We start from the raw sequence: 19,064 nt of genomic DNA on the forward strand, positions 1-19,064 counted from the left end.
TAACACTGAAAATTTCATCAAAATCGGATGTAAAATAAGAAAGTTATGGCATTTCAAAGTTTCGCTTATTTTCAACAAAACAGTTATATGAACGAGCCAGTTACATCCAAATGAGAGAGTTGATGACATCACTCACTCACTATTTCTTTTGTATTTTATTATATGAAATATGAAATATTGTTATTTTCTAGTCATTGTCATGAATGGAGTTTCATTCCTCCCTGAACACGTGGAATTCCATTATTTTAACATTTTGTGTTTCAGGCAAAGAGGTCCTAATCGTCAAATTCGTAAAAGTTGAAATATTGTATAATTCAAACAATAAAAAACAAAAGACATAGTGAGTGAGTGACATCATCGACTCTCTCATTTTAGATGTAACTGGCTCGTTCATGTAACTATTTTGTTGAAAATAAGCGAAACTTTGAAATGTCATAACTTTCTTATTTTACATCCGATTTTGATGAAATTTTCAGCATTGTGCTTGTCTCATTTTTCTCTATTGATTCAAATCAACATTTTTCTGAGGTGGACTTGACCTTTATTTTTTATATCATGTGAGGGTTTTAATAAGGAAATTTTGATCTCAAACAGGTAGTGGTAACTTTTCATATTTTTGGTGACACTGAATTTCTTATGTATGTCACCTGTCCATTAGAAAAAAAAATTATAATAATAATAATAATTGGTATTTATATAGCGCTTTATCAATCTACGAATGTTCAAAGCACTTCACAATTATTATTACCCGGTCACTGGATTCATAGCATTCCAAGCAGCCTGTTAGGCGCAAACATGCTAAACCAACCACACTGACGGTTGTTTCCTACCGGTACCCAATTAGCACCCAAAATCATGACTTATAGGCCTGGAAAATGTTTCAAATGCGTATACACCTAATATATTCCTTTCATTCCTTGGCACTTCCGGATGAACATTTGAGCGTAAAAACACTGACACGCAAACAACATAGATCATCAACATCACCATATGTGACAGTTATGAAGTGTTTCAATGTATTGCTTCAGCATCTTCAAACCAAAGATATAATTCTCGTCTCGAGTCGTCGTTTCAATTGCATGAGCAAAGTCAATCATGCGAATCTCCACGTGATGCGGCGAGTGGTCGTTGGCCCCATCATGAGGCAAGTCAGAGTCCTTGCGAGAGGTTTCCCTCACATTGCTCTGGTCGGTCCTGTGGTTTGCATGTACTGGCATGCCGAGTTGGTGCGTGGAATGGTTTGGAGTTGGAACGTGGCAGCTGTGATGATTGTTTCGCGTACGCTCGTGTCCGTAGACCGTTCCTCCTAAAGAAGCAGAAGGTCCTAGGTTTTCTCGGACATGGTTCACACCAGCCTTAATCTCATGTCTATCAATGATTGTATTGTGCGTCACCTCTACTCCTACCCTATCATTAGCTTTAGAGCTACTCAATGGAACACTCGTCCTTGATTCACAACCCTCATCAACCGTTCTAATCCCATTCTCCCGCTGGTTCTTGTTCCCTCTGTTGAGTCCAGAACAATCATCTCCATCAACAATGCTATCATCACAATCCGATGATTTCTTTCTCTTCAAGGGATAAGTGTCCGGTTTCACTGAGAAGATATCATCAGCATGACCGTTGAACGCTCCATCGGAATGTTGGGAAAGGTTGATAGGTTTCTTGACGGCATCGTCACCTGGAGAGACAGCGCCCTCGTAGATAAAGAGCAAAGAGCTGGAGTAGAAGTGGTACCTGGCCTGGACCTGGAACCAGTCCAGGATCTGCTGCAGACGGACCAGGAAGGAGTACATCACGTCCGTTCGGATCGTCTCGTCCACGTTGAAGAATTTGGCCAAACCTGGAGAATTGTGACAAAGAAGTGTAAAGAGAATCAGTTGTTCCATCAGTTTACAGACATTGCTTGGGTGAGAATCGCAATATATTTTAATTTTACGTATGAAACACGTATGCCCCAGGGGAGAAATTCCATGTACACAGGTGCTTGGGGCAAATGCATCACTGAAATTCCAGCAGGACCCAATATAAACTGCAATACAATGTAGCAAAATTGGGCTGGCGAGATGAAAAGTAGGCCAAGAAAGAATTTTTCCCCCTGATAAGCACACTCTGGCCTATCATGTGCTTGCTTTACTTCACAAGCTCTGTGCCTGCCAAGAGAAGTGAGTGAATGTACATGTATCCAGACATATGCCATGCCTCACTTTATTATTGAAATCAATTGAAGGGTTGCAATCAATTTAAGCATTGCAATCAATTACACCATTGCAATCAATTTTATCTGTTCAAACAATTGCTATTGAAATCCATTCTTTGCAAAAACAATTGTGTTATTGCAACTAATGTTATTAATATGATCATTTTCTTCTTGCAATTTTCATCAGCACCATAAGGTTTTCCACTGAGAAATTCTCTTGTTTGTCTTTCAAACATTTTACATGTTATTTCCTGTAAATTTACAGCTATATGAAAGGATGTCAAACATTTTCTTGTCTTTTTTCTTTACCACGTATTCCTGATTTTTTGTTTAGTTATCTACCAGCAACTCTCTCAAATTGAAGACTTGGGAGTCAGCTTCTGACCTAGCAGCAATAAACATATTATATCAGTCTGTACATAAATATCTAATATGATATCTAAGGTATATGATGGTCAGAAGTGAGTAATTATCTCTTTGAATATCTTAAAGTATTTGGTAGGGTAGAATGAAATTGTCGACAGAATTTGAACTTTTTGATGAATTATGTAATTTCAAGGACTGTATGAAATTTGAACATTACATTTGAAGATTTGATAATGCTTTGCTTCTAGTGGACCCCATTATTTCCATATTTCTCTTTTAAATGTTTTTCTTTCCAATCCTTATATTTGTATCTGATTTACATTACTTTTTATTGATATATGTTTGAATGGAAATTGTTTACATCATTTGAATGGTGACATATTGTTCCAAACACACATTTTAAAAAGGCCCTTCAAAAAAAATGTGATGGCAAATCTAGTGATTGCAAATCAGAAAGTTTCAAACAAAGATCATATCCTAAAAATTTTCAACCCATTCCGTACTTGACAAATGAGAATATACCAAGAAGAAAGTACAAGGAGTTATTATTTTGGTTGAAAGAAGGGAATGATATCATCAGCCAACCTATTAATATTCATGGTGGCATGTATATAAATGTTTTCTCAAATAATTGCTAAACTTTATACTTATATAATATAAAATGTACTTCACACATCTGTTAATCAGATTTTGATTAATTTGCAGAATTATGCCTATTTAATTTTACTCTATTAATCCAAGTACTATTACTTTCAGCCTGGAGTACCCCTTTAAACATCAAATAACACACAGCTTTAACGGTGATCTAAAAATTATTGGCATGAAACTACATGTACATTCAATGATCTAGATTAATTGTAGACAGGATATGAACAACGATTGCAGGATATGCATCAAGGTAAAAGGGTTATTATGTTAAGACAGAGTCATTAATACTCTCATTGGCACACCATTTAGTGATCAAATGAAACGGAAAAACACTTCAGATCATTAATAAATGTGAATGGAGTTTCTGATATTATTTTATCTAAGCTAAAAGTCATCAGCTAGACTCACTAAAAATGGGGAAAAAATGTAACTTTTTCTTTTATTTCTTATTTTCATAATCTTTGCTTTCAGGAATCCAACTGTCTCTCACTCACCTCTCTCCAACTCTCCCTTTTTTACATTTATTTCTCTCTCTCTCTCTCTTCCATTCTTTCCCCCATCCTCTCTTTATTACTCTCTCTTCTCCTCTCTATCTTCCTTTTATCTCTCTATCAGGGCCCCGTCTTTAATACAAAGAGTTATCATTGATCCCATCAACCTGAACTATATGGAATCCATCAACGTCAGAGTTTTTACTGAAGGAAATTTGCACAATGTCCTTTTTATGCAAGCACACTGAATTTTCAAGAAAATGATGAATGTATGAATATACATCATATCTAGAAAATATTTTGAACAAACGTGTATTTCAGATGTTGGCGTTTCTGACTTTCCGTAGTTCCGTAGACTGGATCAATTGTGTTCTCTTTGTAAGACGCCCTGATTTCACTTACTCACAATTAACGGTAATTCTCTTTTGTTTTTCCTACAGTAAGTCTCCCCTTATCAATTTCTCTATTCCTTTCTTTCTATTCTCCCTTTTAAAAAAAAAATTAATGCTCTTCTTTTCACCACAATCTTTGCACTTTTCCTTCTGCATTACTTCCCTCCCTATTTACCTTCAATCATATTGTCAATGTTGAGTGTTTTTCCGTATGTCTTGTCATAGGTTGTGTACTTCTGGCTTCGAGGATGAAACACCTGTTAAAAAAAAGGAAAATAAATAGTTTTATTTTAGATTTCTTTCTTCCAGCCCGAGGATGTACACCTAAAACTTGGTTTGATCATGAGATCATATTAAATATAATGATTTTGTAGAGATCCTCTGTCATTGAGTCGGATATTTTACACATCACACACCGCAAATAAAGCGAAAAAATATGTCATGAACACAAAGCTAATACACAATGACCTGAAAGAGTATCGCCTCCCACATATTCTGATACAATTTTTAGATATAGGTGGCATATGTTTATGCTTGGGTTATCAGGAGGTATTTTTTGCTGTGATGTAAAATTTTATTGTGATGTTAAATTTTATTATCGCAGCAACGAAAGAATTTGGATGCCTGTGATGTCATAATCCTACACAAGTTAAAAACGACATTGGAAACCTATTTCTAATTAAAGGCCTGGTTCCACTGGCCGACGGACACAAAACGCATTCATGACGGATACAGCGGGCAAGCGAAATTTCAGGGTGGCTCCATCCGTTTTCATCCGCTCCAGATCATGGACGAAAATGGGTAAACAATGAAATCACAGTGGACAGATGCCTGATTGATACTGAGCGTATGAAAAACCTATGACAAAAACTATGAAAAAGAGTACACTATGGATACACAACATTTTCCAACGGATGGCAAGATTCCTTATCATATTACCTTCTCTCTACATCCGTGAGTGCAGTGGGACCAAGCCTTAAATTTACTTGAGTTGATACTAAAGAGTTTATAATAAACAAGTCTCATGATGATAATAATTGAAAGGTATTTTGCAATTTTTTTCTGTAATTTTTTAAGGATAATGACCTCATTGACACCTGGATTCGCTCATTAAACTCCTCTATATTGCAGCAAAGAATACCAACTGATCACTCAGGCACAAGCCAATACTATGATATCAAATTGCTTTGGGGCGGTAGGTAACAGGATAGTGATTATAGTTCCTACGTGTTTATTAAATATTTTGTCATTTCATCAGTGATTTGTGAGGTGTAAAGTGTTTTCTGACTCATGTGATATACATAACAAAAACAAACCTCTCAAAATTGATATTTCGCATAACATCATGAGATCCCTCATTTGCATACTAACCACAATGTGCACTAAAAAGTTTTGAAAAATAGGCAAAACTCTAAATGAGAATCTTTTTTTAATATCTCTAATTTCAATTACTTTTGCTCCATTACCATTATATTGGAGCATTGTGGCCCAGTGGATTAGTCTATGGACTTTGAAACACATGGTCGTGGGTTCAAATCCCAGCCATGGTGTAGTTTCCTCCAGCAAGAAATTAATCCACATTGTGCTGCACTCAACCCTGGTGAGGTGAATGGGTACATAGCAGGAATTTATTCCTTGAAATGCTGTGCACGTAAAAGCTGCTTGAGCTACAGTCAGGGTAATGATATCAAAGTTCTTTGGAAGCGCATAGAGTTGTTATTCACAATGTGTTATGCGCTATACAAGAACTGACTATTATTATTATCATCATCATTTTATTTCTTTGTAGATCTGTTAAAGGTCAAGTCCACCAGAGAAAAGGGTTGATCTGAATCAATGAAGAAAAATAAGAAGCATACCGGTAATGCTGAAAATTTCATCAAAATCGGATATAAAATAAGAAAGTTACATGTATGACATTTTAAATTTTTCAACAAAATAGCTATGCACAATTTAGTCACATGCAAATGAGTGATCGATGATGTCCCTCACTCACTATTTCTTTTGTTTTTTTATTATTTGAATTAAACATTATTTCAATTTTTGTAGATTTTGACAATAAGGACCAACTTGACTGAACCATAGAATCTTAAGCAATGGTAATTCAAATTGTTCAGGGAGAAATAAAACTTTTTTTCACAGGACAATGAGGAGAAAATAAGAATATTTCATATAATAAAATACAAAAATAATAGTGAGTGAGTGAGTGAGTCATCACTTCCCTCATTTGCATACCGACTGGGATGTGCATATAACTGTTTTGTGTCATAACTTTATTTTACATCTGATTTTGATGAAATTTTCAGTGTTATGCTTGTTGGATTTTTCTCTTTTTATTCAAATCAAGTTTTTGTTGGGGTAGACCTGTCTTTTAAAGGACAAGTCCACCCCAACAAAAACTTGATTTGAATAAAAAGAGAAAAATTCAACAAGCATAACACTGAAAATTTCATCAAAATCGGATGTAAAATAAGAAAGTAATGACATTTTAAAGTTTTGCTTATATAGTTCTGTGAACGAGCCAGTTACATCCAAATGAGAGAGTCGATGATGTCACTCACTCACTATTACATGTACTTTTGTTTTTTGTTTGAAATATGAAATATTTTTATTTTCACGTCATTGTCATGTGAAATGAAGTTTCATTCCTCCCTGAACACGTGGAATTCCATTATTTTAACATTTTGTGCTTCAGGCAAGGAGGTCCTTATCATCAAATTCGTAAAAATTGAAATATTGTATAATTCAAACAATAAATAACAAAAGAAATAGTGAGTGAGTGACATCATCGACTCTCTCATTTGGATGTAACTGGCTCGTTCATATAACTATTTTGTTGAAAATAAGCGAAACTTTGAAATGTCATAACTTTCTTATTTTACATCCGATTTGGATGAAATCTTCAGCATTGTGCTTGTCTGAGTTTTCTCTATTGATTAAAATCAACATTTTTCTGAGGTGGACTTGACCTTTAAAGATAAAGACATATATTGGGGTTGACTTGGCATTTATTCAATTGAAGATACAACGGAACAAGGCATAAATGGAAGAAGACATGTTGACCTTAAAATATTGAAGTGAAATATTAGAATCTACATAAAAACTTTAGAATAACATGTTGAATATGATTGAGGATGTACACCCCCAAGTAAATATGCGTGTTTGTAGGGTAAGCTTTACAATTACATTTGGCTACTCTAAAAAAGGCAAACAATAGAGTAAAAATAACCAACAACAGGTACAGCTATTTCTATTTCTATGAATCATTCTTGCATCCCATTTGTTCCATTTTATTTCCTCAAGGTCAATCCCTCAAAACAGTTCTGAACATAAACTCTACTTTGGCATTCTTGTCGTTCCAAAGTACAAAAGTACTGGTAGTGTTCAAGAAGCTGTTTGTTAGTTATGAGCGACTTGGGGTGTGTTCAATGTCGAGGTTTCAAAATTTAAACAGCAACATGAATCATGATTGAAAACTCGATTACAAAACTCAGAACACAAACACGATCAGCGGTGGACTGTTCAGTATCGAAAAAAGGAAGCTGTTTATATGTTAATTGTCTTTAAATGGATGGTCCAGGTTAAAGATATTTATATCTCAATAAATAGGGTAAAATTCACAAAGCAAAATGCTGAAAATTTAATCAAAATCGGATGACAAATAACGAAGTTATTGAATTTTAAAGATTTGCATTATTCCGGTGAAACAGTTCTAGCCTAGGCATGTGTATATGAATATTCATTAGGTGGGCTGATGATGTCATCACCACTTGTTCTTTTGTGTTTTATTACATGAAATAAGGTTTATTCAAAAATTTTCTACTAAGAACTAAAACAATTGGATAGACAACTGATTAAGTGCAACAGTTATTTATTGCCGCAACTTATTTCATCATAATGGAGATACATCATACACATGTATGAAATAATGAAAAATTTAGGATTTCATGTAATAACATATTAAGAAAAAGGAAAGTGTGGATGTGACATCATTAGTCCATCCAATGAATATTCATGAAGGTGTGCATATAACTGTTTTCACAAAATATTGATAAGCTTTAAGATTCAATAACTTAATTATTTGTTATCGAATTTTGATGAAATTTTCAGCATTTTGCTCTGTGAATTTTACTCTATTTATTTAGATATAAATATTTTCAGCCCGAACCATCCCCTTAAATTTCTCGTTTTCGTTAGTGCAGCTTTATTGCGCATTTTGAGCCATCACGAGAAAGGTCAATTTGGCACCTGCTTGTGTATATGCTTCCACTGCGAGAGCAAATTTAAAAACGTATCTCTTTAGACGTTAAATCATGATTTAAAAGATGTTTACTTTTACGACCAGGAATAGAGGACATTGAACACAACTTTCGCTTCTCATTATATCTGCGTTTTTAATGACGTTTTCAATCATGATTCATGATGCCATTAAATTTGGAAACTGACATTGAACACACCCCAAAAGAACAAGTGGTGATCCTTTCTTAGGTGCTAAAGTAACATCAATGAAAAATTGGTGTAGGCCTATATATCTTTCACCACAAGAAGGGATCACCAGTCGGTCCTAAAGTTGTTTGTAACTTACAAACATCTTAATAATGAAACACCCACCAGGTTGGGTGTTTCATACAGTAACGCATGACTTTACGAACGACTCACTGGAGCATAAAGTCAAGTACATAGGGATTTATCATGTATAGTAGTGCAAGAGAGTGTCACAGGATGTGAATTAAATCATTGTAACTTACAAAAAAACTTATCCATCCACCCTAATATAAAACAAATATTATTTCATAGAAATGAACAGGAAACACTGGGCCAATGGGTACTTATAATTTACTCTTTGGGCATTCTGACTTTAGGCCAGTTATGAATTTTTCAATTTTCCATCTATAGGTACATGTAAATGGGGGTTCTCCAGAACTAGTGTTTTAAAATTTGAATGCCTTGAATGTACTGTACGATTCCCCTAAGTTGGGAAGTATGAAGGCCGCTAGTGACAAACTTGTTAACTAACTTACCCTCATTCCCAGGACTTGAAAGCCGAGTTTCTCCATATCAGGGTACTTTCTCCTAGACATCTGCATTTTGGTGCTATCCCCTCCCTCTGCGTAGCCAATACGTCCGATCTTGATATCCATGATGCATGGATGCTTGTAGCCTATTGTCATGTCCCGAAGCTTGATAAATTCAACTACAAACAGAAATGTATGTAAGCATAAAAAGGATGATAGATAGGCCTTGGGCTAAGACTTGTTTGGATAGTTTGTTTTCCCAATCCTGAGGCAAATTTTAGGGGGTATTTTGGCAATTCCAAGCAAAAGTGGACATTTTCCAAAAATTTATATTGGCTTTATTTCAAATCAGGATCAAATTTTTCGATCAAAAGGGGAACACAATTACCCACAATATTTTTTTTCTCACGCATCTCCTTATAGGAGAATCCAAACCATACAAGAAATTTTATACATGGGACTACATACATTGTTTTTTTTACTTAATTTCAATTTAACAGATAACTATTGCTTGTTCTGTAAAATTTTCTTTTGGATAATCTGAACTTCTGAAGGTCATCATTTCACAACTTATCAAACAAAAATTCTGAAATATAAGTTCATTTTACGTTGCCCATGAATGGATATTTCTGATGCCACTTCGTAACCGGGTACGGATTTACGTTTTAAGTCATAATGTAATTAATGAAATAATGCACCAATATTTCAATGTAATGCAGCATATGAAAGCTAGAACAACATAGAATCCAATCAATAAATCAAATTTATGATAGCAATTCAAAATTCACAGAGTTTGAGCAATATGTTTTCTCCATAAATATGCATGTCCATTTTGCATCACTCCATAGTCATGTTTATGAATATTCATATCTTATTAATTCAGTTGATCAACATAACAAATGTTACTATTTTGATAAGTGGGTTTCAGCAACTACTGTCAGGTACCATTTCTTTGCAAATTACTATTCAGATATCTTTGTTTGAATGCAAAAAAAATTGATTCTGAATGTCACTCAGTAACCATGGAACTGCCAATTTTAAATAACTTTAAAAAAATTATAAAAAATGTGATTTGCTCTTTGACTTTGTGTACCGATATTCATTTTTTTTTTAAAATCATTAAAAAATTGAGCTTTTTTTTTTGGGGGGGTGGGCAGTGTGCCTGTTACAGTACATGTATGTACAAGCAAAATATAACTTCAAAATTTCCTCCATGTAGTAATGAGAAATTGTTGTTAGGATCGATCTACATGTGTAGCAACGTAAAATACGTGTAGAGGACAAAAGCCTATTCAAATCAAAATACACAAACAGCTGACAGCTGGCCATTCAAAAAAAAACAATGATGTAGTTTTACAAAAATACTTTTTAAATTTCATAATATTCAAGGTCACTGCCACATCAATGGCCACTGGTACTGAATTTTTCACAAGTCGACCCATAACTTGCACAGACTGATACATGTTTCCTCAAATCTACATGTAGCATGATGAGTATTTCAACACTTCAATAATTTATGACCAAGGGGTCATACACTTTTGACTGAATGGGATCCCTATGAATCAAGAATTCCATAACTTTCCATGTTTTACCAGGACCTGTACGGACCCTGAACCTACTGTATAATCCTTGCCAAGTTTGAATTGCACCAACAAATTCTACTCTTGTTGAAGTAGCTGTTAACATGTACATATAAATCAAAATTAAAGTCTGAAAGAGAATACTGAACCGTACTGTCTGTACATGTAAAAAATTTAAGTGAGCCCATTCTACCAGCAAAATAACAGTTATCAAAGGACTTGCTTCCACTACAAAACATAAGGCCATCCAAACAGCAGCTGTACATGAAGGTCAAGTACTTTTAACAACTTGACTGTTCTTTGGTCAGTTGGTACATGTACATGTAAATGACTGATTGTCATCATACATACTGTATTTATTCTCTACTCATTTTTTTCTTTAAAAAAAGGAATAAATTGAAAAGAGAATCTTGATATTTCATTTCAACAATAAACATGTAACAGTAAGATAGGTGACCCCTGTGACCTTTAAACTCATAACCCCAGGATCTACTTTAAATAATTGTTCCTTCATTCTGTACATGTTATGTGAAACAAGTTTGAAGTTGATCGCTTAAATAATTAGTTAGTTAACTTACTCTCAAGAACAAGTTATTCTGCTCATTTTACCTGTATGGTTTGCCCATGAGTATTTTGTCCTCTTTTGTGCCATTCTTCAACTAAAATGCTTTTCACACTGCATTTCTTTAACCCCATACTATCCTTTTTTCAATTCACACTGTCTTTCTTAACCCCATACGATTTGCTTAGCCGGGGTTTACGCCTTAATCCCGGACTATCACACAGCTCATGAATATTGATGATTTTACCATACAGAGCGCGATTAACGTGCAATTTCGACTTTTGTGATTGACTAATGCTTAGCCCCACTTTTCCTTTAATAGCCCTGTTTCGTTTCACACTGCATCTCTTAGCACTGCAATTGTGGCGCTAGCACCACAATAATCCGCCTAACCCTGCTTTTTTTTGCAGGGCCAGATAGTACTGGACTATTAACCGTGCTAGCCCACTTTGCTAAAACGTAGTGTGAAAACGAAGTGGGCTAAGCTTAACCCCGGGAAATTGGTGGAGCTAATGGCATGGTCACACCGCCCGAGCGTTGTTGGAGCGGTCGTGGAGCGGAGAGAAAAAAATCATCACCACTCGCTACTGTTCACCATTTTTTATTTCGATTGTTTTTTTTCATGTTTTCGATTTTTTTCCCCAATTTTGAAGGCGAAATTCGACCCTCTTTCCGTACCGCTCCATGACCGCTCCAACGACGTTCGGGCGGTGTGACCAGGCCTTAAAACCCCCCTTAGCCCCATCAATTTCCCCTGGTTAAGGAAAAAAGTGCAGTGTGAAAAGCATAGGGGCCTATATCAGCACTTCAAGTAGAGGAAATTTATGCTTAGCTGTCATTGCCAGATTCACCTGCATGTACATGTAACACCTATGATGACCTCTGTGATCTATAACTTTCGACTTTCATACATGTACCTCTACAAAACTGATTAATTCCTGCTACATGATTGATTACTCGGTCACATTTGCTTTACGGGGGCAGTACGGCGAGTTGAAAACAGCCGTTTCATTCATTTTATACAAAGCACCTAAATGTACATGTAGCTGGTACAAAAAAAATGTTACATACCGTACATATAACGGCTGTTTTCGACTCGCTACACGGCCGCTGTAGACCGAGATATAAAGTTGATCTATCAAACAATTAAAGTTACCATAAGAAAGAAAAACGGGACAGGAGAATGGGAGAGCAGATGGTTGGGTAACCATCTACATGTACATGTATAGTGGCAGGTGGAGGCACAAAAATTGAGACATGTTGAAACACAAAATAACATACTACCGTATTCATGTGAGCCTAACATACATTATGTGCATATACATGTACTGACATCAATCATATCAACATTTATACTCGGATAGCATTTCCTGTCATTAATAATACCGGCTGCAGCCATTTGGAAAGCAGAATATTGCGCAACACAATATTTTTGTCTGGCAAATTTGTCCTCTCAGTCATAGCAGGAAATGAATGATATGATATCAAGCCAAGAGTTAAAAGATTGAACAGCAAATGCATTGCCCCCTTGTAATGCATTGTATTATGTCAGAACCTTAAAGGACAAGTCCACCCGAACAACATGTTGATTTGAAAAAAGGAGAAAAATCCAACAGGCAAAACACTGAAAATTTCATCAAAATCGGATGTAAAATAAAAAAGTTATGACATTTTAAAGTTTCGTTTAATTTCACACAACAGTTATATGCACATCCTGGTCGGTATGCAAATTGGCAGACTGATGATGTCATCCACTTACTATTTCTTTTGTATTTTATTATATGAAATATTCTAATTTTCTCCTCCTTGTCAAGTGAAACAAAGTTTTATTTCTCCCTGAAAATGTGGAATTACCATTAATTTAAAATTTTATGGTTAAATCAAGTTGATCCTTATTGTCAAATCTGTAAAAAATGAAATATTGTATAATTCAAACAATAAAAAACAAAAGAAATAGTGAGGGATGGACATCATTGACTCTCTCATTTGCATATCGCTGAGTTGTGCATTGAACTGTTTTGTGAAAAATAAGCGAAATTTAAAAATGTTTCTTTCTTATTTTACATCCGATTTTGATGAAATTTGCAGCATTATTTTTGTTTGATTTTTCTCTATCGATTCAAATCAACAATTTTCTGGCGTGGACTTGACCTTTAAAAGGATGGTCCAGGCTGGAAATATTTATTTCTCAATAAATAAGAGTAAAATTCACAGATAAAAATTTTGAAAATTTGATTCAAATTGGATAACAAATAACAAAGTTATTTAATTTTAAATATTTGCATTATTCTGGTGAAATGGTTCTGGGCATGTCTTTATGAATATTCATTGGGTGGGCTAATGATGTCATATCCCCACTTGTTCTTTTATATTTCATTATATGAAATTAGTATTATTCAAAAAATTTCTACCAAAAAACTAAAACAATTGGATTGACAGATGATTAAGTGCATTAGTTATTTATTGCCGCAACTTATTTCATCATAATTGAGACACATCATTTACACATTGTATGAAAAAATGGAACATTTATGATTTCATGTAAGAAAAAGGAAAGTGGGGATGTGACATCATCAGCCCACCTATGAATATTCATGACGATGTGCATATAACTGTTTTCACAAATTATTGATAAAGTTTGAAATTCAATAACTTATTTGTTATCCAATTTTGATAAAATTTTCAGCATTTTGCTCTGTGAATTTTACTCTATTTAAATAGATATAAATATTTTCGCCCCGACCATCCCTTTAAGTTTATTTACAGTATATACAGTGTATATTTTATTTCTAAAACAAGGTGGTTTCACAAACCATGAGTCTTGCCTGATTTCTGCAATCAAATGCAATATGATCTTTTGAACCCTACATACATGTGTAGATGACCTTTGACCTTATCATTCAAGTGTGATTGTAACTGTTGCATAAATAAAGAAATGAAAGCTAGCAAGAACAAAAAACATTAAAAAGATGGACATGACTTCATATCATTTGACCTTTTGACTCCTATATGGCCATTGACCCCATCATCCATATGGACACATATTAGTTACCCAATACATGTACCAAATGTGAACATACATGTACATGTACTTGGTACAGAAATGAGAAATGAGAACAAATTGAACAAAAACTTTAACCTTTTTTACATAATAATAGACTAACAGAAAAAATTATCACTGTAGGTCTACCACATGTAGATGTCTCTGCTGAACTTTGTTCAGATCCGACAACTTTGTTCAGGTAAGACAAGAAAACTTTATAAAGTACTCAAGGCTGACTCCAGGAGAACGCTTCATCAACATTTTGCCCTGGAACAAGTTGTTGGATCTGACCACTTTCCTTGATTTCGATTGGCTGAGGATAAAAGATACTTCATCTGATTGAAACATCCAACAAAATCATGTCCAAAAAGTTGGTAAAGCCTTATAGAGGTACAGGTAATTGCATTTTACTGGACTATTTATTAATTTCACTCTTCTATAATTACATACCAGGTAGGCAGGTACACTGTCAGCCTTTTTGGCCTTTCAATATTGAGGATATTGTCTCTTTGTGATGACAGTGCCATGTCATTCCAATTTACCAAAACTGTTGTGATAGCTTATTGTTTGATTGATTCTTTATGAAAACTGGATTTTACAATTCATCTCAAAGATTTACTACATATGTACATATGCATGTCTCTCTCTGTAATGATTTTTTTTTTCAATATCTAAAATTAACAATCTTTAAATAATTCAGAAAAGTACTGCATTGTTGCTCCATTTTGTTGTCCCATTCCATGCTTGCGATGCAGCTTGATAGAAGAAAAAAAACTACTTAGAATTTCAAATGTCTACATGTACATGTAGCTCAAAATCTTGTGACCCTTGCCTGCATTGTAGCATGACTGTTTACTTTGTAATCAATTGAAATGTCAAACATATTTACTCTTTTTCATTTATCCTCTGAAAAGACAATCTAATAATCCAAGACCACAAGAGGATGGTATTTGGATACCCTTATTCAAGGCATTTATCTACACATGCCACTCTCCACCCAGGTGACCAAGTAGCAATTCCTTGAATGCTTGAGCATCAGATTCAGTAGCCATGCTAAAGCCGAGGTGCATGCAGCACTCAGAAACATTTGTATTTATTTAAAGTGCTGTATGTTGCATATTATCATTATTGTTATTTTAATTATATGTGGGAATTTAAGACTTGAAAACATGTTCAATACACTAATTTAATTTCCCCCTTTTATAAAATTAATTACTCCTTACCCAATGAAATGAAATGGATAACAGAAAAAGATGTTTATCATTTTACCTGAAGGATCGTGTGCAGAGGCAACTGTTCCTCGAAACGGGCAAACAAGGCTTCGGGCATCTCGAAGGATCGGATCAGCTTGCTCTTCATCAAATATTGTCTTGTAAAATCTCTTTTCTCTTTCTCCTCTGTTGTTGGTCTGTAGAAGCTTCAAGATCGACCCACTGCTGTCTTGCAGCAGACCTATGTGAAAGAATAATAATAATGTAATGAAAATGATTAATCGTTATAATAGCAGCAACAATCAAGATTGAATAACTAATAGGCTTTTTACACAGGATTTTCTTAACCCCGGACTATCGCTAACCCCGTACTATCCTTAACCCCGTACTATTTATTTTCCTTTTCACACATGCCAAATTGTTTTTGCTAACCCCGGATAAGGAATGCTTGCTTTTTACACACGAAACTCGCTAACCCCGGACTATTGGTAGCTCATGAATATTCACGAGCGCACTGAGGGGTCATTTGGGTCATATCCAAAATCGCTGACTTCTGGCGCGCGCTTTTTTTTTCATCGCAGTGATCGCTGTTCATGAATATTCATTATACTTACCTCTGATTGGACAACAGGGCCGGCTCTGTTGCGGGGCATGAATGGGAGCGCTTAGCCCACTTTCGTTTTACACATGCGATCTTAACCCCGTACTATTGCTCTTAGCACCGCAATTGGTGGGATAACCCTGCTTTTTTGCAGGGCCAAATAATCCCGTACTATAGGTGGGGTTAGCCCACTTTGCAAAAACGCTGTGTAAAACGAAAGTGGGCTAAGCTTAACCCCGTACTTATATTACGTATTTATATCTGTGTAATAAATTGCCATTTAGCCCCACCAATAGTACGGGGTTAAGGAAATTTTAGCCTGTCTAAAAAGGGTAATAAATAACTTCAACTGTAAATGGTAAGATTAACAAAAAATAATAAAAACACTCACATCAACAATAAAACAGGTAGGGGGCTAGGCCCGTGTACAAGAAAATCATAATAATGATAATAAAAATGAGAACCATATTGATCATTATGCCAGTGAAATAAATACAAAGCAGTTCTTTATCTTTAAGCCTTTAACACCAAGTGTTTTAAAGACTACTAAAAAGAGTGAAATAGCTATAGGCCCACAATGAAAAGACAATGAAAGACAAGAATATGATAGTATACTAGTGGTACTAATGATAAAATCTCTGAAAATAAAATATCTCATCTGAGTTACATATTATAAAAACAAAAGAATTAATCTAAACTTGATTTAGAAATTAGAATCACAAATTTGTTGAATATATAGGAGCAAAACTTTCAAACTGATTTCCGATTAACTTACAACAAAGTAGATCCCTAGATCTGATAATAGATATATACTATAAAGATTATGTAAAGAAAATGTTAAGTTACACCAATGAACTTTAGTAGCTCTTTTCCTGAACCTGTTCCCAAACAATGCTGAAATTACTGCTACGCTAGATATCGGATGCAAGATTTAATTCAACTTACCTGCCCGAGTTTTACTTTTGCCGTAGATATGTCCTGCCACTTGGTGACTTAAAAGCTGGCATCCTTTTGGAATTGGAGGTGGGGTTTCATCTCCTTCACACGACATATTTTAATTGCTACGTTCAACTTAAACCCTGCCAATGGCAATGCAAATTTGCTGCTGGCTGATATTAAGTCTGAGATTTAATTTCGAATTTGAGTCTTTGACTTGAGTTTGAGGTGAAAAAAATGGCAAAGACTCTTTGCTTTGCTCTTTGCTACGTGCATAGCTCAGCCAAATGGGCGTTTATCCAGACCAGGCTCGGTCCGCTGGGCTCGTCCACGTCCAGGAGGTGGTGCCGGAGGCCGAGGAGTAGCGGGAGCGGAGCTCGACCGGAGCAGAGGGCATTTTCCACTTCACTGGCATGACTCTGAATCTGATCTTGCTGGCTCAATTAATATAATTTTGAGTATGAACCATACACAGTTAATGCATGCCTTGGTTATTATTCAGTGCACCCTTTCCAAGTCAAACTAAGTTAGGGATTTAAAACGTTCGTTGTTGTTGTCATCACGGCGGTTAGAATTTGAGAAACAAAACAGGCACTGGCTGGCTGGATCGATGGCTGGGTCTGAGAACTCGCTCGGCGCAGAAGGATACAATTTCAGTTAGATTTTCATATACATAGCGCGATAAATACAAAAATAAGTACCTTTAGTACAAATTCATTCCACTGATCTCTCCCCTACCTGGATGGGAACAATAACGCTGATTGGCCTATTCCGTGTTGAAGCACCGGAAGTTGGTACCTCCGCACGCCGAGTTCCCCCAAAAAGCCAAAATCGGAGTAGAGTCTGGTACACGGCAATAGTGTCAATTCTTAATTATACTTACCAAATCAACTCTTATAACAGCACTTTTCAATGTGAATTTATACCTGATATAAAGTTTAACATGTCGTCCTGTGCCACGTATAATTGCACTTATTGTGACGACCGTGGAAACAGAGAAAATGGGATTACTTTTCACAGATAAGACAAGCTGATGAACTGCATAGTTGTAGACTTTATGTAGTCCCATGTGCTCAAATACATGTGTGGTAATTCTAAATTACCAGAGCAGGTTTCCAAAACTTTAAAACTCCGGGGGGGGGGTTATCGATTGTTGTGATTTCTCTGGAAGCGTGATGAATTCAAACCATGATTCAAATATCCAGTTTATTAATATTCACAAATGTCACCAAGTTTTATGAGTTTATCAATCATGTTTGGACAGAAGAATATCACGACTGAGACACGAAAATAGCATGTATTGTGAAACTTAAGTTAAGACTGAAAATTTGCCGTTTCGGAGGAGTTAAACAAAAATATTTTTTGCAAAGCATAGATCCTGACCGAAATAGACTGATTTTTGGGACAAGGACTGGATCTACAAGGTATTTTGAAAATTATTTATCATTTATTTGTAAAAGGACAATAAAATTTACAAGCTATAGGTACATGTACGGTATAGGACTAGGACTTTAGGGGGCTTATGTAACTTGTGGCATGTGAATTTGTGATATTTCTCTGTCAACAATAGATCAAATTATTTTTTCCAAGAACTCTTTTTTTTAAGTACGTAAAAAAGACATTAAGCTACAGAGACGGATTTACAGACTTCAGAAATTTCACAGAACTTATTTTGAGATGCCGAATGTCTTCAAAGAAAAAAGGGCTCGGTGGAGCAATTAAAAAGGGGGGGGGGTTATCAACCAGAAATTTAGGGGGTGACGCAATGAAAATAATCTGACAAGCAAAAAAAGGTTATCAATCCATATTTAGGAAGGGATGCAAAACAAAAGAAATAATCTGACAAGTATCAAAGGGTTATCAACCAGAATTTCAGGGCGGACCACAACGATTTTAGGGGGGGGGTCCACCTGAATTTAGGGGGATGCAGGAAAAAATTGACAAGCAGAAAGAACAAAAAAAGTTGTCAACATAAATTTTGGGGGGTCTGTCCCCCACCTAAAATTTAGGGGACCAGGA

The 19,064-nt window shown here is 35.3% G+C and overlaps 1 protein-coding gene across 1 annotated transcript; it reads right to left on the reverse strand.

Annotated features, from left to right (window-relative positions):
* Positions 1–773: 773 nt before the first annotated feature.
* LOC121432089 lies at positions 774–17,760 on the reverse strand. The gene is made up of 5 exons (XM_041629937.1): positions 17,055–17,760; positions 15,567–15,749; positions 9,119–9,291; positions 4,273–4,354; positions 774–1,843 (listed from the first exon to the last, which is right to left on the reverse strand). Exons 1-5 carry the CDS (start codon positions 17,158–17,160, stop codon positions 984–986), a joined length of 1,404 nt encoding a protein of 467 aa, XP_041485871.1. The 5' UTR covers positions 17,161–17,760; the 3' UTR covers positions 774–983.
* Between the last annotated feature and the right edge of the window lie 1,304 nt (positions 17,761–19,064).

The sequence above is a fragment of the Lytechinus variegatus genome, chromosome 18 (genome assembly GCF_018143015.1).
Source record: "Lytechinus variegatus isolate NC3 chromosome 18, Lvar_3.0, whole genome shotgun sequence".
Classification (NCBI taxonomy): Eukaryota; Metazoa; Echinodermata; class Echinoidea; order Temnopleuroida; family Toxopneustidae; genus Lytechinus; species Lytechinus variegatus.